General features: G+C 33.3%; 2 protein-coding genes across 2 annotated transcripts; both read left to right on the plus strand.

Moving 5' to 3' along the window:
* Positions 1 to 43: 43 nt before the first annotated feature.
* LOC102810326 (alpha- and gamma-adaptin-binding protein p34-like) lies at positions 44 to 11,788 on the plus strand. Its single transcript, XM_006811159.3, has 8 exons — positions 44 to 125; positions 1,947 to 2,134; positions 2,541 to 2,637; positions 3,605 to 3,706; positions 4,006 to 4,074; positions 5,769 to 6,161; positions 6,998 to 7,105; positions 8,540 to 11,788. The coding sequence occupies exons 1-8, from the start codon at positions 62 to 64 to the stop codon at positions 8,668 to 8,670; spliced, it is 1,152 nt and encodes a 383-aa protein (XP_006811222.1). The 5' UTR covers positions 44 to 61; the 3' UTR covers positions 8,671 to 11,788.
* A 1,276-nt stretch (positions 11,789 to 13,064) lies between these two features.
* On the plus strand, positions 13,065 to 20,452 carry LOC102809884 (glycosylated lysosomal membrane protein A-like). Its single transcript, XM_006811155.3, has 7 exons — positions 13,065 to 13,173; positions 16,742 to 17,014; positions 18,297 to 18,488; positions 18,769 to 18,996; positions 19,538 to 19,648; positions 19,750 to 19,904; positions 20,204 to 20,452. The coding sequence occupies exons 1-7, from the start codon at positions 13,075 to 13,077 to the stop codon at positions 20,376 to 20,378; spliced, it is 1,233 nt and encodes a 410-aa protein (XP_006811218.2). The 5' UTR covers positions 13,065 to 13,074; the 3' UTR covers positions 20,379 to 20,452.
* Positions 20,453 to 22,481: the final 2,029 nt, after the last annotated feature.

Raw genomic sequence — 22,481 nt, forward strand, 5'->3', positions numbered from 1 at the left:
TCTATTACATAAAAACGATATAATCTATGTTATGGTCGCTCGAGGGCGCTGTACACACAAAATGGCCGCTTCTGCCGTCATTGCCAGTTGTTGCTCCGTTGTCGATCCTCGAAACCTAATTAAAGGTATAGTTGCCAGTTTTTGTTTGTTGGTTCATTATAAGAAATGTATTACCTACAATTTATATTAACTATGAATCTCGAATAATGGGTTAAAAATGGGCCACTGAACGTGAAGTGAACTGAAAACGTGGATCAGTACAGTGGACGCTTTGACGCGCACAATGTACAGGAAGTTGACAATCAGATGTTTAATATAGCTCCCGAAGTTTGTACTAGTATTTGAATTATCAGTTGAAAATTGACAGAAAAATCAGATATATACTGAGGTTGGCCTTATAGTGGGCGCAATTTTCCTATCAATTTTCCTTGGAACATCGCAGCATTATTCCTTACTTTAATAGCCATGTTTTGAACGTAGCACTATATTTGATGCAGGTATTTTTTATGCTTGTGTAGAACACCATTTTATTTTTTACTAATATTTCACTCAATCCCTTTGCTTAAAATCTGATTGAAAAAAATTTTCTGCAACATGATTTAGAGGCTCAGAGCATTTAGCTAGTCAACAGTTTGAATATGGATGACAACGTCTCATGATATTCAGCCATATTTACAATCATATTGAAAGATAAACTGGGATTTGAAAAAAAAAAAAAAATATAAAAACATTACTTTCCTTTTTTGACAAAATTATTCGCCCAATTTTGGTCTATGTTAGTGACATCTGGCAGGCTCAACTCAACTACTTGTCTATTGTCTACTCTACTGTCTTTAATCTTTTAGGTGTCTCTAGAAACACGCGTAAAATAGAAATCTATGGTGAATTAGGCAAATATCTTTTGGATGTCTCACAGTCCCTCTATCATATATGATAAAACAAATGATTAAATATTACCGTGTCTAAATGAAGCAGGTCGCCTAAATAGATGGATAAATAAAAATAGTATAAAGAAGTACAATCACATCTAACACAATTCAAATTAATCTTACTAAAATTATTACCACCCATAAAACAAATCGCAAATACGCGAGTAAAACATTGAATAAAAATTCTGAAAAATCATTCATAAAACATTGGGAAAATGTGTAATAAAAAAAAAGACCAATAAATGCCTCAAATTACTAAGAATATTAAAAAAACAAAAAGATTTTAATTGGGAGATTATTTATTGCATGAACAACTATGTATATTTTAAATAAGTAACCACTGTCTAATGATATAGACTGGACATTTCCCAGAAAATGAAATTGAAGACGATGTCCATTTCTTGAAATCATGCTCATTCAACAATTAACAAAGATGTTTTTTGTTTGAAGAAACAACCAAATATACTTATCCATTTCACCAACATGCCAGATGATAAAACATTCAAAATTTTGATGAACACAAACTGTTTAGTCATTCCAGTAGCCATATGGCTTCAGTACCAGACAGCAATCGTGACCAATATACACAAGTATATCTAGTATTACTCTATAATAACTTCCTTTTCATTTCCCTCAGCTTTGCAATATATGTAAACTTCTCTTATTTTCCCTTTTTTTTGTGTGACCTTACTGCTGTTCTTTCCCAAGTCAAGATTTTGTCAATAAATATTTTTACCGATAGTATCTCAATATAACAGGTGGGTTATGTGGCAAAAACCAAAAATTGGAAAAACAAAACAAAATGTATATTTTTTTATAATTTTTACCACCCAAGCACCCCTGGTGACAAATTATGGTTGTTTCCAGGGGTGTAGTCTATTAGGCTTGAAAGCGTTAAAATCAAAATGATCTAAAGAATATTTCAACGGAACTTAATTGGGAGTTAGCGGTTTTCATGATCTGTTTATTTTGGTGCTCATTGTAAATCTTCTCATTTGTTTATTTTTATTTACCCAGACATTCTTGGTTTAAGCAGTTTACCAAGTTACCAAACACGAATTGAAAACATAGAAGCTTATCCATGGACCATCAGTAATAAATATTACACAGCAGATGTTGAATTATGTTATCCACCTCGGAAGACACTCGGCAACGAAGAATTTGCAGACTCTGTTCAAGCAGTTGTCATAGCGTTTGAAAACAAGGTATATATCATATCAAATCTGAATAAAAGTATGAACATGTAACTATGGTGACATGTGATGAAAATCTCATTGATCACAAAAAAATCATAAGACAAACACAAATTTCTATTATAGTAAATTTCTATTATTTCCATGTTTCTAAGTATTAATGCACATGAGTGCATGTGTCAGGAATCATTTCTCATAAAGGAATAGAACTTTGTATAAGGATTATATAAACTGGGTTACAGGCACACATCAAAAATCATAATATTTTACACCAGGTCCCTAGGGAGTAACAATGACTTTCACTTGGATCCTAGGGAGTCACAGTGACTTTCACCAGTGTCCTATGGACTCACAGTGACACAGTTAAACATTGAAAAAAAGATATCAGATAGCAGTTCTCCCTGTACCTTCTTTTCAGCAAGGTAGTTTTGACGAGGTAAAAACATGGCTGCCATTTGTAGAAGCATGGAATCCTGAAGTTCGAATTCTGGCATGTCATCAGTTCCAAGACCAAGGTAAGTCATTGCAATCTTCATATAAAGGCAATGTCCATGATGCTCAATGTTTTTGCCTAGGTCCCCTTTCAAGTTTCCAATGTTCCAATCCTCTATAGCTATGACTATTCAGACAAATCAAAAGCCATAATGTATTATCATAGGTTATCATAAGAATGCTGTAAAGTATGCATGAAGGTATGATCATATCAACAGATGGGTAGTTGAGGTCATTGTGTTCCTGGTACTGTCTTAGTTATGAGGTTATTACGAGGACAGTACATCGTCGCACCGACCTCTGCGCATTGGACGATACTCCCTTGTACTGTCTTTGTGCATACTTTGAGGTATCCTCGTAATAACCTCATAGTATTACACACAGCAATATAATTATTATTATACATCTTTTATTTTCAAAGATACATCATGGGAATGCTGAAATCCAAAATGTTTAAAAACAGAGTCAGCAAACTTCTTTGTATGGATCGAGTCCTGTCAAACCCTGGTGGCAGCCATGTTTGTTTTTATTATTAGAGGACGCTTACACGCGTAATCATTCTATATTTGGAATTCGCATTTCCTAATATGGTAGGATGAAAATACCCAGTAAAATACCGCAAAATTACAGCATGCTGTAACTTATGGCTTTACGGTGACAGATGTATAATAATGTGCATTGTTCTCATAACATTTTTTTTCCCAAGTTTGTTTTAATAATTTAATATTAAACAACACTTGACACTGTGTGAATGTCTAGTCCAGGAATGAGATTTTATTTTCATCACATACTTGAATATCTGCGTCTGATCTAAACTAGACTAAAAGTTTGAATGGGATGTCAATAGTCTTGAATGTGTCAATGTTAGTGATGTACATGTAGTTCATACCAAATAAGGGAAACTTTGAATGAGTGCAGATACATTTTCAAATGAGTGCAGATACAGCTTTGTGCTATATGATAATGTAGCATTACTATTGTTTATTTCAGGCATATCAAGGCATGACATACTATTATGGTGTATTGATAATGAGTTTGAATTAGTTGAATTAAACACAGAACGTGAAGAAGATGATGATGATGAGGAATATGGTAGAGATAATCTAACTTATTCACTTTTTGTAAATTGATCTTTCCACCTTTTAGAACAGGACAGGAATTTTTTTTCTCAACAGAAAGTTTTGAAACATGCTAGCAAATTATTTACCAGTATATGCAAATTTTATGCAATTTTATAATAAGTTGTCCCAATGGTGCATTCATATTTTCAGACAATTCTGGGTGTTGACTTGAATAATCCTCTCGTAAATAAATTGTGCACCAAAATTTGCATAATAACAACTTATAATATGATTCATAATTTACTGATATTAATTAATGTTTATTTTTAGATATATGTGGATTGAAGAGAATAATTTCAGCTTTACATGCTCACACATGGCCAAATCTTGTGATGAAAGGTATGTAAGTTTTTGTTTTCATTGTTAGAACAGAACACAGAAAATGAATATTATATGTATGGAACAGTAAAGAGAGGATACGTGACTCATGAAAATTATAATGATATAAATCTGATATCATTCGGTCACGAATAGGAGATACTATTTATCCTATGTATGCTTTTTACAGCTTTTATTCATCTTAACTACATTGGAATCAAAACATTTGTGAGAAGGTCAAGGATTCTTAACTTAGGATTCTTATTAATTTGCATAATAAAATGCTGTTTCTTGAGTAAAGTTGACTAACATTTTATAGCTATATAGCATTTTATATAACAATTTTGCAGTTGTAACAATTTACTTATTTTGGAAGTAATTCTATCTTTGGATTTTATTGATTTTACACAAGATTTTATGACAATTTGGCAACCGGTACATTGAGGAAACTGCCAAGTTGAATTTGGGAGAATTAGAAATGGCAAAGTCCATATATATAAAACATTAACACCATAACGCATGTTGGTGAATGTCCGATAACAAAAATATCTAATGAGCTGTATTACATGGGACAGGTATGATACATAAAATAATCATATATAAATTATTTTGAATATTAACAGTTATGGTATTAAAATGTTTTTTTGTTTTTTTTTGTATTCAAAGATATTTTTTATTAAGTCATGTCATTTAAAATATAAATTTCAATTTTACTTATCAATCATATGAAATACTTGTACTTAGTCAGTATGTCAGAAATTTGATACCCCATGTCCTAATATGTGCATTTAATTTCCTTTTTTTGTTGGCAATAACATACATTTGTATTCATTCTTCTGAATATTTTGAACAAAAGGTTTAAGATGTTTGAAACATTTGCAGATATAAATTAAATGCTTTGTAACTAATAAGAAACAAATTAAGCAACAATGGCTCATGTGAATCTCCCAACAAAATTGTTTCATCAGATATTTCTCAACCATGGCATTGAAATGTTAAGTGAGATTAATCCACACAATAAATTGACAACAAATCACTTACTATGGGCGCAAAATTTCTGAATACCATAAAGTCGGCCATTCAGTCAGCTAATATTTCTAGTTTGCAACATCACTAGCCACTTTGCTGGATGGTTTAGTGCACATAGTAAAAGCTGCAATAAAATATTGGAATTGGGTTATTTTTTCATATCTCAAAATTATATCTGGTGACATGGGAGGAAAAATAGCATAATATTGTCAAAACATTTTAAATATTTGACATTCAATTCAATAAGTTTACAGTGTGAACAAATTTGAATTTGGCTCAAATTTCTTAATACAGCAAACAAATGATACATTGTAAGTATCGATAGACTGTTTATCAATTTCTCTTTCCATTGTCATTACTTTTTTTGACCTACGGTACATTGTTTTTGACAAAAATACTTTATTTTCGCTATTTTCGGGATGATTCCTTGAAAATAAAATCCAGCGAATATACTTTTTTTCCTATATTTCACATTAAACTCATCAAAAATCAGTGAAAATAAATTCTATACAAAACGCCAAAAAAGCCTTTTCAGCGAAAATTAATTCTAGCAAAAATAAAGTATTCCACAGTATATGGGCAAAATTATGCAGGTCTATTTTATGATAGGTGACAAACTATTTTGACGTTCAAAAGGTTAGATGTGCACATGTTAACTTATTATACTTCACTTTAAATAATTTCAGATAGGCCTGGCCTAGGTCCACTTGACCTTCTAAGCTTTGGAGGAAGTCCACTCAGTCACAGAGCGCCTCTTCCTGATAATTCAGAGGAAGCGGAAGAGATCCCAGCATGTGGTGAAAAGGCTGAGACTGAAACTCAAGAACGAGCCAATAAAACAGATGATGCTGATCCTGAGGAAGTCGTCACTTCAAAAAATAAAAATTTGGAGAAAAACAAACCTGAAAGTAATTTACATGATAGTGAACAAAATGAACATGATAATGACACAAGTGAAAAAATGGAGAAAGCTGACTGTGAACCGATGGAAAAAGTGAAACCTGACGATAGTTCAGCGTCAAATGTATCACAGGGTGCAAGAAAAAAAGAAAAGCAAGCAAGTCATACAGAAATGATAGGTATGATTTGTTGATGTAAATAATCTAATGACATCTTTTTATAATTGCTGATTATCTAGTAATTTGAATCTTCGTCAGCCAAGAACCGTTTATTCGGCCGAAGCCTCAACATTAACTCTTGGCAGATTTCACCATGATTTACTGCATGTCACACCGAATTAGAACTCACGATAGAAATGACACATTATTTGGTAAAATCATGGAGCTAGCTCCATGGTAAAATTAGTTGAATATGTGATGACCCTGAATCTTCACATTTATGATACAGAAACGCTGATTGGTGGCACCAGCTCTTTGGCACTCCCAATCAAATGACTCAATTTAGCTGAAGTGAAATACAGCTTTTCCTAACACGATCACGCTCAGGTTCGTGGGCCGGTTATGAATGGCCGGCTTTAGCGAAACCGTGTGATTGGGACAATGAGTAATTTGAGGCACAGAAAATGGGTTTCAGATTCTGTTCATCAGGAAATTCATACGTCAACTTTTTCAATATCAAACTAAAGCTTGCCCTTTATGGCAAATACTAGTACTATAGAACTTGTTGAAATACTGGTAGGTACATATACCGGGTACATACTATTTTAGCAAATTTGACTATGAATAAATCTTAATTAAGATAAAGTATCAACCATCTCATTGTGAGAATATATTCTATATACATGTATTAGCGACATTAGCTAATATAACATGCCAGCTAAAAAGACATGTTTTACAGTATGACACCTTCTGAAGTTCTTTTTTCAAGTTCCCTGGTACTGGATTTCTCTTTAAAATCAGGAAATAAAACCACTATCATTGTATTTATTCTCAACATAAAAAAATTGTTTTTGTAGATGATTTGCTTGGTGATGATGAGAGGAGATTATATGAAGCGTTAGGAAGCGAAGACCCTGGTGATACGTCATTTGAACAGATGTTCTCGCAGTTTTTAAAGATGAAAGGTATTTATCATGTGGTCTTATTTAGACTAATTTATTCCATTGTGAATGTCAAAGACATTTAGATGTGAATCAGTGGTACCCGGTAGGCAAATTAACACCTGTTATAATAATGATAATAATGACCGTAGCATTTCTACCCATATTATACACTGTTCTGGCTGTTCTGGTAGTTCAATGCAGTTGTTAATATATTTTTAATGTATTTCTTCTGATTAATGAAATAAAAGTTTTTTTTTTTTTTTTTTTTTGGTTTTTGTTTTTGTTTTAACTATCTTTTATTCCATACAATAGAAATTCTTTACAGCACAATGTCAACATACAACAAATGTCACAGCTAGTATAACCCATACAAAATAGTCACTGAATACCCATTAACAATTGAAGTCTCCCCACTTGTCCAGGAAAATGGACATTGTATGTCTTCTATTTGAAATTTCTAACTCTATCTTCTGCGTGTAACGTATGTCAGATTTTATGAGATTAAAGCATGGTAGTTCCTTTTTTAATTTACACGTATAGATATTTCTTTTAACAATTATAATTGTATGGTTTAGTAGAGGGGAGAAGTCCTTGTCTCCTAATATAATCTGTTTTGCTGACAATGTTCTTGGGCATCCTAGTTTTGTTCCCCATAGATTAAAAATTGATGTCCAGAGGACTTTAATAGACTCGCATTCAACAAAAAGATGCACTAGGTTCTCGGTGGTACCATGACAAAATGAGCATAAATCTGACGATACTAATGGTGAATTCATATGGAATAACATTTCATTTGTGTACAGGATATTGTGGTTTAATTTCCACTGAAACTCCCGTAGTTTTCTGCATAGAGTTACCAAAAAAGGCATGGAATAATGAAATTCCCAATCCTTGTTATCCAGATTACACAAAGTATTAAGAAAGAGTTGACTTCTGGGTGCTGTAAAAACATGGGAGGTGAACAGCTTACGTAATTGCTTTTGGGTGGTATTTTCAAGTATAATTATTTGTTCACCGGTGACTAGACTAATAGGAGGCTCTGGACGTACACAAATTGCACGACTATTTCTCCAGTCTAATGGCCGTGCAGAGATAATGCCATACCACTAAAGTAGCTGAACATAATTGAGCCCTAGTGCATGGAGATTAGCCCAATTTTTAATTTTACCATTTGTGTCAAATATATCTGCAATATAAATTATTCCTGCATTAAAAAACGCTCTGTAAAAGATACTTTTATTTTGAATGAGGATATTTTTGTTATTCCATATGATTTCATATTCAAAAATACAATGAAATAAAAGTTAATGGCAACATTATTGCGGGCTAGTGCTCCATCTGTTTGCATCGATTGTTTTCAGACATGTGCATACTATTCTCATGATGTTGTTGTTTATTTCAAAGTTGTGGTAAACACTTTGTAAACAACTTCTCTCGATTCCTTTTTTTTCCCAGAAACTGCAGAAACATTACCACCTGATGAAAAGAAGGCATATGCAGAGAAAGTAACCATTGCATTTTGGAAAGCTGTAGGAGGCGCTGATGAGGAGATTGAAGGGCTTTCATCTGATTCAGATGACAGTTGATTTCAAGAATTACACAGAATATCGTGTATCACTAAACAGCGGCAATATATTCCTACAAGTACAACAATTAAATCAGATAAACACAATCTGTTTACGTTTTCCATCGATTGTGTTACGATAAAAAAAGAAAATGTTGTCAATTGTTGGTCAGGATGGCGAATATAATTTCATGATAAGAAATATCAGTGATGCAAATAAGAGCCATTACCAATAACCAGCCACAGCACAATACAGTACAGTCTTTTCATCACAAATTCAAATAGTCCTGTTTATAGTCTGGACTTTCCTTCAGAAGATTGTGACAAAAATAGCCAAATTTTTTTAGTAAAAACTGGAAATTGATTCAAATTTTGTATGTTGGCTTCAAAATTAGGGTTCATTTCCAAAATTATTGTAGAATATAAGATAAAATTTGGGCGTGAATGTTTAGCTAGCTCAGAGCTGACTTAAATCTAGCTTAGCTTGATTTCAAAATCGCCATATTTCTAAAAAGTACAGAGTAATCCACCTATATGTCTCTATTAGTAACATAGGTAAATATAGTGACCACAAAAAATAAGTTCAAAATATTGAAAACATTGATACCCACTTTGTAAATTATAAGTTCTTATGAAAAGGCGAATCCAGCTGATCGTTTGGAGTACTATACACTCACTGTGACCCACTACGAATATGTGCATTTTTTGTGAGTAGAATTTACAATAAATAAACTTGTAACTTCTCTTAGAAACCATCAATGAAAATAATTATATACATCACTGGGCACTCATCATATAGAAAATTAAAGTTGTAAATCAAAAAACAAACGAAACAAAACATTTTTTATACAATGTATCATGCCGAGCAAAAGGAGATAGGCGGAGAGGGAGTGTCTTCCAAAATAATTTATTCTTTTGTTAGAAACAAGGAATGTATATTATTTTATTTTTGAATTTCAATCCTAGCAGTTGTCTTGGGAATCAGTTTTCATAAATGCATCAGTGGATATTTGCTTAATTATTTTTTTGAGTTTAGTTCCAAAAGCAACAGTGAAAAACCTTTATGTCTTGATTTCTGTAAGATATTGTGTGATATTATAGCAGGATATATTTTTCATTTTATATTTGTTAGTTTCTATGGTGACAATATTTTATCTTACATTTCTTACAATTTCCATTTCACATAAATTTTGAATAGTATGCAAGATATTATTTACCATAATATTTAATGGTAGTTTCCATGACCCATTGTGCAGATGATTTCAGCTCAAATTTGAAAAAAATATTTGATTTGTGGTCACAATGGCAGATGATGAGTAAATCTAATATTCTGGCTTTGGTTGTGCTTTTACAGGTCACATTAAAGTCAAATAATTCATGAAAGTATCAATTCTAGCTTGCTCTAGAATAGAATACGGTGTTCCCTTGCTAGGTAGCGGGTGTCGGGATCCAAGCAAAAAACGCAACTTATCGGATTCAACTCATTATACTGAGTTTTATAGAGCTATATCAAAGTGGGACCGGCCGAGATGTCAAGTCGTGACTTGATACCCCTGTTGACACCTCAAGTCAGGCTGCAGTCACCCTTTGAATCTCAGTAATTGACAACCAGTAGGTGTCACGGTGAAGTGGTCTCCTCCAGCCCTTTAACGGCCAATTAAATATATGATGCAACTAAATATTAGTTCTTTTACTCCAAAACTGTGGCAAAACACAATAGAATTTTTTGGAGTCATCCAACTACCCGTGACTTAGCCGAAACAGCGATTTACTGAGGTGCGACTGAGCGAGGGGTCAGTGTATATCAATATTAACATTATAAGGGACAGTGACAGTACTGGTCGGCTTTGTCGTACATTTAGCTATCAGAGACAAGCAAATATTGCAACTAAAATGAGGAAATGATCACAATTTAAAACACTCCTGCAGCAATATCTCCATTTCTTCAATTACAAACACTTGCACATATCTTGGTTGTAGCGAAAGTTGTTTCATTGACAGCAATTATGAAGGCTAGAATTTATGCGGCAAATGTAAATGACTGACTTTGATTGCATGAGGTCATGCACATGCATGTTCAAGTAACAGACGTGTGTGTGTGGTGGGGGGGAGGGGGTTGAATGTGAATATATAATACATTATCGATAAACTTAAATGTTTATTGGCATTACTATTAGCATTATTATGACTTGGTATTTTGATTATCACATGTAACCATTTTAACCAAAACTTTGTTCAAGGTCATCAACATGCTTCCGGTTTTCTCAGACTAACTAAGAAGAGCTATTTCGAGGGCAATCGTGGATGAATATGAAAATGTTATCAAAATAAAACAAAGTTAGTCTAGAATATCAACAGTTCCTCTTATAAAATGGGCACTCTCCATGCGTAGACATAGTGTCTGTTATATGAACCTTGTTAGTCATTGAGAGATGAACATTGTCATTTGACGAATAATTATGCTCTTAATTCATACTTTTCACCTCTTCACACTTTGCGACTTAATCACTAGTAGAATATTTATTCTCCTTCCTTTCTGCACCTTAAATTGCAATGTAATTGTTCATATATATTTGTTTTATTGGTAGTGCATCCCCAATTGTAGTGCACACATTTATTGTATAATTTACTGAATCCTTATAATACTACTTATTTTATTTTTTGAGTACATGACCATTTATAGAGCTTTAATGGGGTCCTGGGACCATTGCGTGAAATATTGTTTGGGGGTGGGGGTGGGGGTGGGGGTGGGGGTTATCTGCTTTGATTTGAATTACTGCGTTCAATAATTCAGATGCAAATCTTAGGCATGTTTAGAAAACAAACCAATTGCCAGTCTTCACATGTGCTATTAGGATTATTACACATTTTCAACAATCTGCACTAATAAATATGTTACATAGCACAGGTAAATCCAAGAAACCTGTGATTTATGTATGTGAATGTTCTTCTAATTGAGGTGTGATTTACCACTGTGGACTCCGTGCATTGGTAATCTGATAAAGTCCAAGGTATAATAATTATATGCTGCAATGCATTAATATATAGTCAAGTATGTAATAAAGAGTCATATAAACCATGTCTGAATATCACAATTAATGTTTAAATTTCAAACAAACAATTAAATCAGTATAATCAAATATTTAGTAGTATACTGTTATTAATGATGTATGATTGAAGATGTGAATGTGTTTCTTGAATTTTATTTCAATTTTTGTGTATAATATTCAGTGAACTTTAAAAATGTCCCAATGTTATTTATTTGTTTCAGTTTGAAATGTAAAATTTATATAATAGTAGTATATTTATAAAGTTGTGCTCCTCTAGTTTCAAAAGTAAACATTAATTACTGGTCCAATTGGAAATAAATGAAAGAAAATACATTACTTGTAGAAGCATAAACATCATCTGAATGACAATAATATTGAAGATTGGCTTACTGGTAGGACAAATTTAGTGGTGCATGCGTGGGATCATGTTAGAGAAAATTATGCAAAAAAGGTCTTGGAATATTTAAAAACCTTTTAAACAAGCTTTGGCCAGAAACAATATCTAGAAATAAAAAAACAAAAAAAAAAAACAGGAATTCTCATCTTCTATTAAAATCATTTGAGTTGAAAATACGATGTCATATTTTGTCATATAATCATATACTTAGGTGGTCCAGTCTCACATGACTTGTGGTGTCATGGCGGCTTGCAGTAGTGTGAATGTGTACTTCATATTATTGATCCTGCTGCTTGTACGATGTCATATTTTGGTGTGTCCCTACTTTCATCCACGGGGATATAAGCCATATATAAGACCATGATAAACTGATACTAAAAACACAGATAATAAGTAGACTCATTGCTAAATTTTTGAAACAAAGGGAAAATAATATAATTGTTGACTCGCAACTCAAAAAACAATTCCTATTCAAACGTGTTGTTATTTTGTCTTCTGTTATTGTTGTTGTGATTTTATTAGTAACTTTACTCACAATGAGGATACAAGTTCAATAGACCTAGTCATAATGAAAAAAAAAATTCCTCATTAAAAACCTACAAACTTTGTTAATACTTCTATACATTAAAAAAGTACCTTGTAAGACTCTATATATTTTTGTTTTCACCATGCAACATTTAGAGATATCCCTGCCATAGGAAACAATGTTAAAATGCCCTAAGACAGACAAAACATGCTATTCTCACTGTATTTTATTGATGGATTTTCTCTGAACTGAGTACGGTGACCACATATTTTTATTTCATTTTCTTAATCTTTGTAACATAATATATCAAATATGTAAAAATAATAAAACTGACAATATTACAACTTTTCTGTAGCCATGAAATAATGTTTGATTTCGAAGTAATTTGTTGCGCCCTCTTGCTATTCATAATCATATACTTAGGTGGTCCAGTCTCACATGACTTGAGGTGTCATGGCGGCTTGCAGTAGTGTGAATGTGGACTTCATATTATTGATCCTGCTGCTTGTACCCGTAATCGCCGCTTCATCAGTGCATTCAGAGGATCGAACGGTAAGTCATTTGCTAATTTCATGATCAAGACTCTGATTTGAAACATGTGGTCCGTCATTCGTTATTTACAAACAATGTACAGGATATGTCGTATTGCATTACATATTTTGAACAACTGACATGACAGTGTTTTTTCAGGATGTTACATCACAGAAATCACAATCAACTGTACTCTCTGCCTGTATGTTTGAACCAGATTAGGAGGGGTAAAAGGTTGTTTTACTAAACTAGTTACGTCATCATTAATTTCAACAATAGTTTTACAAGTTATAAACAAATGTAAATGTACACAAAAGATGCACACATTTTATTACCATACGTATTCAGATACCATATGAATTTACATGTAAAAATTATAGTCAGTGTCACAACAGTCTTAGTCATGATTTTCATTATTATCTTTGAATACAAACTCTCAGTGTGAAGTAATTTCCGTAATGTTCTTTTGGTGAAACAAAGTTCATGCAACAAGTTTGTTCGCCCGGATCGGTCGAGTCTATTAATTAGAATTTTGTATCATATTCATGCAATTCTTCAAAAATTCCTGAATATTGTCATTATTTGGCGATTAAAGGGCAACAATTGATGCGCCATGCATGCTCGAGATATCAGGGTCTTGTATATACAAAGATGGCGACTTGACTGTTTCGCAGATCAACGATTACAAACTGAGACGTTACTAAGCATTGGATTGTGGGAAAACAATGTTTATCAACACAAATGTTGCATATGCGCAGTTTGACGACAGTTTAACAATTTTTGAAAGGTAAATTGAGTGTAAACACATTTTTTTATTAACACCTTTCATGGTAGTCAATAGGTCATTGTACATGTTGAAGCATAGTTTACTTGTAAACTTGAAAGCCAAATTTAGGCTGTTTCAGAAGGGATTGATGCTAAGATGAACTTGACCCCAAAAATTTGTTGATTCCTAAATTGGTTGAATATGTTAAGCATTAATGTAATTGACTATCCAGAATAGACGTTGTACTAGTGCATTGATACAGGCTCCAAAGTATCACGCGATATGCCCAAGAATAAAGATATTGTTTCCCACTACATTATACAGTAGTGTACACAACTTTATTTTTCCTGTCTATATCTTAGACATGCCTGGACCAATTACATTCAAACTCTTAAATATTATACATGTGCATAATAATATACATATGCACATCAATTTGTTTCACGATGGCCAAATAGCGGCCATTTTTGTGATGAATAATGATCAAAATCAAGCATTTCTTGCATTCCAGAACCAGATCTTGACTGTTTATGAACGAATATTGTTTCAATCTTGGTACATACATTGAACATTATGGGACCTTGATGCATCTCAATTCACTACGTTCAATTACCCACCATAGACTCCGGTCAGTCAAAATGACTATTTTGAACTGTAGGCATTAATCAGCGATTTTGCCAAAGAAGGAGAGATAGAATCTAGGTCAGGGGAAGCCCCATGACCTCAAGATTCTGTTCCCTTATGTCACAAACCACCTGACCGAGACCATATGGTGGCGCCATTACGGCTGGGTATTCACTCTCCTTTATCTCCGCATCGACGGGGATGAAGTTTAGGGGCTCTGTCTGGATCACCTGCTTTTTCGTGTCCGGGTTTCCAGCTTGGATTTTTGCCGCTGTCGCGGCATCCGACAAACATTTGCAAACCTACCAATAAAATCTTTACAGAAAACAAGATGTCAGAAGAAAATCAATATAAGCACTCCTATGAACTGGGTGTCTAACTTTGATCAAGATCTGAAGCTAATAGAAAGTCTGTTTAGTCCAAAGTGTTCAAATCAAAAACAATACATAAAAAAAAGGAAACGTTGCATCCACATTTTATAAAGAAAATTGTACTCAAAAATAGGTATTCTGTATTTGACAAAGCGTTCATTTGACAAATGAAAATTCATAGGAATTTGTTTCAGCTATTAGAACAGAATTATAAAGCTTTTATAATAGTTATTTAAAATGCACTTTAAAAACAAAGATGTAGATTCTCAGGAGGCAAAGTACTGTTGACTTCTCTCTCCACTGGACACCAACTAACTACTGTGGAATACTTTATTTTCGCTGGAATTAATTTTTGCTGAAAAGGCTTTTTGGGCGTTTTGCTAGGAATTTATTTTCACTGATTTTTCATGAGTTTAATGTGAAATATAGGAAAAAAGTATATTTTATTTTCACGGAATCATCCCTTCAGCAAAAATAGCGAAAATAAATTCCAAGCGAAAATAAAGTATTCTTCAGTATTTAAGTTGATTTGTATTACATTTAGAAGATCTTGCAACATGATAGCTATTTATAGAGGGCTTTTTTGTTTACTTTTCAAATAATACAGTAGTCAAACAATGAATATAATAAGGCAGTTCATATTTGTCCCAGTGAATCATTAATTTTTGACAGACATCTGTACAAAATACTTGGACAAAAGCCAGCTAAGATTTTCTGTTATCTTGCATGTTTTATGAATCTATTCACGTCTAAATGCAGCACTTTTTTTCTGAGATGAGGCATTTCTTTTTATACTAAAAAATCTGAATTACTTTGAATAAAGCTGGAAATTATGTCCCTTAAAATAATTGAACAATTAGGCACCAATGTTTTTGTAAGATATTTACATCTTTAAAGGACATTCGGTAGACTGATTCCCCACTGTTGGTTCAACCCTAAAACTTGTTTGTATTCAAAATTAATTATGACAATGCATACATGTATTTATATTGAAACAAACTATGTTAAAGGGAATTATATTATATAACAAGCGACAACTATGTTTTTAATGAATGCGGTTCTAGTGCCATATCTCTGATATGCTTTGTCTGATTATGTTTTGTATAATTTTGTATAATCATTATACATCATGTCATGGGTACACAGATATATTGGTTTGATGATCTGATTAAAAATGGCCAACTGGTGGCCATTTTGTTTTAATTAATGTTGTTCCATCTAGCAATTGCTCTCAGTGTGGACAAGTACTTGATTGACGATAAGATAAAAGGTGACTGATTGTCAATCACTACAATGTTAAAAAATCATCATAATCAAGCATCAGCTTCTAGATCCATATCTCTGACATGTTTATATTCAAACTATATTATTATAAACAAAACTATATATCTTAAATTTAATAACTAATGGGGACTGTGTCATGCATGGTTTGTTGATTACATCCTTGTAGAAGCCCAGCTTAATTAAGGAAACATTCAATGCTTAGATGGTCCAGAGTTACAAATACCAAGTTATTAATCAAACTACATGTAGTGTTAGAGATTAAAGCTAGAAAATATGACATCGATATTGTATAAATCTTATATACTGCTGTTGTCTTTCCAATCTATGACTCATGTTTTGTAATGCCCTTGACATAGTACTTTTATAAAGTTCATGAAAATACTTGGTTGTCTGAACTTGGAAGTTGATTTAATTTTCAAACCAAATGGTGCAAGATTACTTGGTACTTTTAATACAATATAGTACAGTACAGTACAGTGCAATGTATGGTATGGTATGGTATGATAATTTCTTTATTTCAATGTTCTTATATTATCCTCTACAGATATCCATTGTGTACAATCCCAATTGCACCACCGATGCATGCCACAATACATCAGATTATAAGAATCTTGTATACGTGAAAGCAGAGGGCACGCAGGATATCATACACTACCTATGGAGTTCAATCGGTGCTCCCACAATCCTTTTAGTGAGGACATCAAAAGATGCCGAACTACGAGTGAACTGGGATAAAGTGTTAAATTCAGAAAATGGCGGTATAGTGTTTGTACCAAGTTCTGAAGTGACGTACTCAATGGCATTGGTTATATCTAGGGTAGGTCTTTTTTATAGAGTTGTCTGCATTTTAGCGATAAATTGAATTTGAAATGAGTCAATTGGCATGATATCACACCATACATAAAGGCAAAAGAGATATTCTGATGGCAAATTTCATTATTTATTCATGTACTTACAGTATTTTCTTTAGAAACCAGGCACCAGAAAAATTATCTGCTGGCTTTGCATTTTTTTCCCTGCTACTTGAAAGTAATAGTATTTACAGACCTCCCAGGAGTCCGAAAAATCCAAGCTCTTTTTCCTAGAGTATAATTAATAATTGTCTATAAAAAAAAATGTATCAAGATTTTAAAGTACAAAATACATGTATATTGAACTCGCTCACTATACTCTCTCACAGGCTTACAAATTTATCCTTTCTATTTTTACCTCCTTTTTTTAAAATCTAACTCTACTAGAGTGAATTTTTTGTTTTGTTAACGTTGATGTTTTTTCATTATGAAATTAATTAAAAACTGATATATAGAGCTCAAATAGAATAGACAAGTTTAGTGCTCCGCAGTTACTTTAAAAACTTGTATATTCTTGTGAGTTTTGAGGTCCATCATTACCTTAGAAAAATGTTTTTATTCATCTGTGTAGGGGTGGTTGATTTTGCCACTTAAATGTTTGACAGTTCAACAGAGTGTCAGGAACTGGTAAAACAAACAAACAAATAAATTGCATGAGCTGGAACTCAACTCTCCTTTCTCACACGGAAACCAACTTATGATGCTGTAACTCAAACATTATTCACTGAGTTTTACCGGTACTTTCGCTGATTTCGTACATTGCATAATGTTCCAAATTAAACAGAAGCCTGAGTGTTAACTTCATAACTTTTTGTTTTCTTAAAAAAAAACATTAAATTTAAAACTACATGTAGTGAAATCCACTAAAATTTAACCCAGTGAAAATTTCTCGCTGTATACTTTTGCAGTTCAAGCAAACATTGAGGATTGGATATACAGTTACACATGTGTTCAATGAATGGCTGAACAACAATTTCCTATACTTGCATTCTTCGTAAATACCTGAAAGGCATAAATAATTATTTACTGGTTTTTAATTTCGCTATTTTCGCTGTTAAATTAAATTTGCATGACACGTAAAATAACAATAGAACTCATTATTTCTGTGCTAAATTTGTGAACTTAAAACCTGGTGAAATTGTTCAAAGTATTAAATTAAAAAAAATATTAATGTCGGTGAAAATGATTGGTTTCAAAGTACTTAACAAATAATTGATGTTTTGATTTGTGTCTTAATGATTCGTACAGCTCATTGAGTATAATGACAGTAACAATAATGCCGATTTAGAGACGAAGAATACCACGAAGCATGTCACATTACTGCAAAATTTACAATGGCAAGATATGAGTCTTTCCATCAACGAAACAAAGCACACAGCTCTGATGACGACAACGCTGTATCAGCCGTTACTCAAAGAAAATGGTACAATCTCGATACAGGTATAGTTCTTTCTTCTGGATTACATGCTTTTGGTACGAGTTGAGAAACGTTTTGGTTGGATTTATATTTGATTTTGTTGCACTAAATTCAAGGTGTTCCCACTAGGATTACCGGCAACGTTTTGACCACACTGGTTCTACCAGTAAATAATGTATACAAGTCAAAATATATATGTCAACATGCAATATCTAATAAATTCAAAATGTATTTTACATTTTTTAATATAAATATCTTTTTGAATAATTAATTTCACTGGTCTTTATTTCCACCTATCCATAGCTGAGAGCGTTTGCAACCCATGACAGATCCGATATACTGCCGCATTTATTGTATACATCCAACACAACCCAAATGGATGTCAGTTTAAATGGATTAGTACCGATGTATAAAGCATCAAGATTTGCAATTGAAATGCTAGCCATTAAAAATGGACATAATGCTAAAAAGAATATCAGTATACACATGAGTCGATCCATCGATGATGAATACACGCCAGGCATGTTTAAGGTTAGTTTATTTTTCCCCTCGTTATGCAGCTATCATAGATATTTTACTACCACCACTACTATTACTAGATCTGTCACACACCTTTGGTGCAGCCCACCATTCCAAGGTCAGGCAATCCTTCTCTAATGCTGCCAATTGCCACCCTTAGGTCAGGCAAATCTACCTGTAATGCTGCCAACCACCCACAGGTTTGTCATAACCGCCTGTGATATCGCCTACCACAACTACCGCATGTACATGTCTTGCAATACTGTCAACAACCACTACCCCTCTTAGGTCATGTAAACTCACCTGCAATTCTGCTATACACTTGCAGGTCTGCCTCACTCACCTGTTACGCTACCCACCACAACTACCCTCCTTATACATGTCCTGTAACTGCCCATCCCAATCTCTATCACCACCATCTTTGGCTTTGCCTCACTCACCTGTTACACACCCACCACAACTACCACATGTAGATTCACCACATCCTGTCACATTAGCTTCTATTCTATCATGTGTCAAATTTGCATTAAATGATTACTTCATTGTTACTTAGGTTTATGAGTTACATCTACCATCGCAGCCACCTTCACATTATGGAGGTTACTGTCAATGGAAACCAGTATGTTACGGGAACCAAATCAGAGATCTTGCCAATGCCTTGGAGGTGAGGAATCGCATTTCACATACTTCAAAGTACAGATGAAAAAAAAATGGAGAGGACTGTAACACAATTATGCAATATGATTTTGTTATTATTATTGATAGGTAAAATATTATGATGAAAAATACACAGACGTGTACATTCCAAGCAGCATTATCAATAATTATTTTGTTATGGATCAAGTGGATATGACAAGTTTTAATATTTCATTTGGAACGCCAAAAGACGGGTTCTATAATGCTACACGCTACACAGGATGGTGAGTAAAATGAATCGTTATGTTTAGTGTCGTTCCCAACGCATTCTCTTTGTAGTTATCACGACACAAGACTTTGTTAATAATGACCTTACGACTTTGTTCTGTGATTAGAATACTAAAAATTATGCATGAATGCAAAGCGGTGATCAAGGCAGAGGTTGATGCGATCGTGTGCTGCCTGCACATGCTTCATGATATTCTTGTTATAATCTTATTTGTGCAAATATGTTTTTGAATAAATCAAAATATGACATTTTACAGATATAATAATGATACATATTAACTGTGTATTTTTGTAGGACAGTGAATATAGCCTATGGTACGCCACCAGAAGATCAGTTATCGCTACTAATTATTATCGTAATCTCTGCTGGTCTTGGCTTACCTGTATTTTTAATTTTCGTTGGTGGAATTATCATATGCGTGAGAAAACGTAAAGAAAAATATAAAGAACTGCACTTGGTGGTAAATTAGATTTTAAATTAAATAATTTGTGTTTAAGTGTATTTTAAATGTGAGGACAATACAAGGGAATTGCAGTAAACCAACATGTTTTACAATGTTCTTCTTGTTTGAAATCCAATCAGAACCAGTTTGGGAACATGGTGGTGTGGTTGACGCAATGAATTATTTCCTGGAGTAAAAAACAACACTATGAGGCATTTATTGTCTGAACTAAATTGAGAAAATAAGGTGCTTAAAGAAGATGTCTGTAAATTGCACAAAAGTACATGTTAAACGTTATTATTTCTGTTTGGTATATAAGAAGAAAAAAAGATTTTTAAAAATGGCATTATGAGGGGAGGGGCTCTATCACCACATTTACCGTCAAATTAACACGTTACCTATTGAACTGTTTTTTCATCCATTCATTTTTGGTATTCATGGAAGCTTTCGTCAAGTGATGTCTGAAAGCGAAACCTGAGATCCTATTTTTAAAATAATACAAACACTTGATTAAGTTATCGATAAGAAAGTGGATTATGAGCCAGTGCAATGGTTTCCATCGATGACTTAATCCCAGGACTGTCTTTCCGTTATCATTATATAGCCCTTCTTATGTTGGAAATTTTTGATATTGTATATTTGTATAGTGTATTTAGAGGAGTGTGTATGGTGGCAACACTTGGGTGCTGGTGTTTTAGGGAGAGTAACAAAACTGTGATGCATTTTTTATTTTCATTCCATCTAAAATATCTGACTACTGTTGAATCTGTATAATAAGCCGCGGCTTCTATTAAGATGGTACAATGCGACAGAGGGTTAGAGCATCTATACGTGCAAGAAAGGGTGAATTTTTGATTCTCAATTGTTAAAAAAAAATGGGTGCGACTTCTATTAGGGTAGCCTGACAAGTTGGCGTAGGTGGCACCCTGGACTGCTGCGATTTCCCACGTTGGGCGCCACCTACGCCAACTTGTCAGGCTACTATTAGGGATGCGGCTTCTAATACAGATTTTACGATATATGGGCTAAAAATGGGAAAGTTGCGACTCTTTGAGTGCCAATATTTTTGTGTATTTTCATGTAATTTTTTTTGGGCTCAAATAGCCATATTTTCTCATTGCCTACAGGTCTTGTTAAAAAAAATGAACAAGATTTGTGTGAGTTTTATTTTGTAAAATGACTAACGTTGTCACTTAAATCTTCAGTCTTGTACAAAAAATATATCGTTTATTTACAGGAAATTTGGATACGTTTTTTTTAGATTAGAAGAGTACAATCAAAATTCTAAGGTGGATCTGAATTGTTTCAATAATTGATTTGAAATATTGCTATCATAATTTGACCATCCAAAGTAATAAGAAATTTACTTATCCTGTAACACTTGTCTGATGCTGATCGAAAGGGCACTTGGATTTTACCGGGTACTAGAAATTATCATAATTTGATTTTCTGAGAACATTCACAAGTTTTGTGCATCTAAATAAACTGCTGCACAATTTTGTTATTTTCTCTGAAATTTGTCTTGTGAATGTGGTTTAGTTAGTCTTATGAATTTCCAATCCACAACGCACCTACCTGATCAACAGATAGACTTTTTTTTATTTGCATGAAACTCCCATGTTGCTTTGCATGCTCCAATCCTGATTCATAAAATGGAGGATCTAGACACATCACTGAAAGCTATTGGTGCATGCATTGTGATATTTATTCTCAGCTTTTATTATTTCATCAAATTTATTATCTCAGCTTATTTTCAGGTTTCTGTCATTTACACTTTGTATATTGGAGTTGCTGTTGACCTCTGACCTAATCAATGAGTTTATAAAACCTGTGACAGTTTTTAATTATCAAATGCATGTATGAATAGTAAAAGTAAATTTTTCTGGTAAAAAAAACTTGTGTAACAGCGGCGCCCTCTATGTGTAAACTTCAGTAGTCCAGTTTTGATGCCTCACTTTCTAGTGTCTTGGCAGAGACTCTGAATCGGTAAACATCGTGAATCGCACTTTGTATATCAAGTCAAATTTTGACTGTTTTTTTTTTTTTTTACACTCACCACATTAATGCTCAGTGAATAAGTTTAACTGCCTATGATTAGTCCAGCAAAAGAAAAGATATCCACCTATTTGG

This window comes from Saccoglossus kowalevskii, chromosome 13, assembly GCF_978046115.1.
Source record: "Saccoglossus kowalevskii chromosome 13, keSacKowa6.1, whole genome shotgun sequence".
Classification (NCBI taxonomy): Eukaryota; Metazoa; Hemichordata; class Enteropneusta; family Harrimaniidae; genus Saccoglossus; species Saccoglossus kowalevskii.

Bases quoted from the DNA above. Each gene is read 5' to 3' on its own strand.
- LOC102809884 (XM_006811155.3), top strand. From the start codon at position 13,075: ATGGCGGCTTGCAGTAGTGTGAATGTGGACTTCATATTATTGATCCTG. The intron at 18,489-18,768 runs GTATAGTTCTTT...ACCTATCCATAG, and splicing joins ATGGTACAATCTCGATACAG to CTGAGAGCGTTTGCAACCCA. The intron at 19,649-19,749 runs GTGAGGAATCGC...TATTATTGATAG, and splicing joins ATCTTGCCAATGCCTTGGAG to GTAAAATATTATGATGAAAA.
- LOC102810326 (XM_006811159.3), top strand. From the start codon at position 62: ATGGCCGCTTCTGCCGTCATTGCCAGTTGTTGCTCCGTTGTCGATCCT. The intron at 126-1,946 runs GTATAGTTGCCA...TTATTTACCCAG, and splicing joins TCCTCGAAACCTAATTAAAG to ACATTCTTGGTTTAAGCAGT. The intron at 7,106-8,539 runs GTATTTATCATG...TTTTTTTCCCAG, and splicing joins GCAGTTTTTAAAGATGAAAG to AAACTGCAGAAACATTACCA.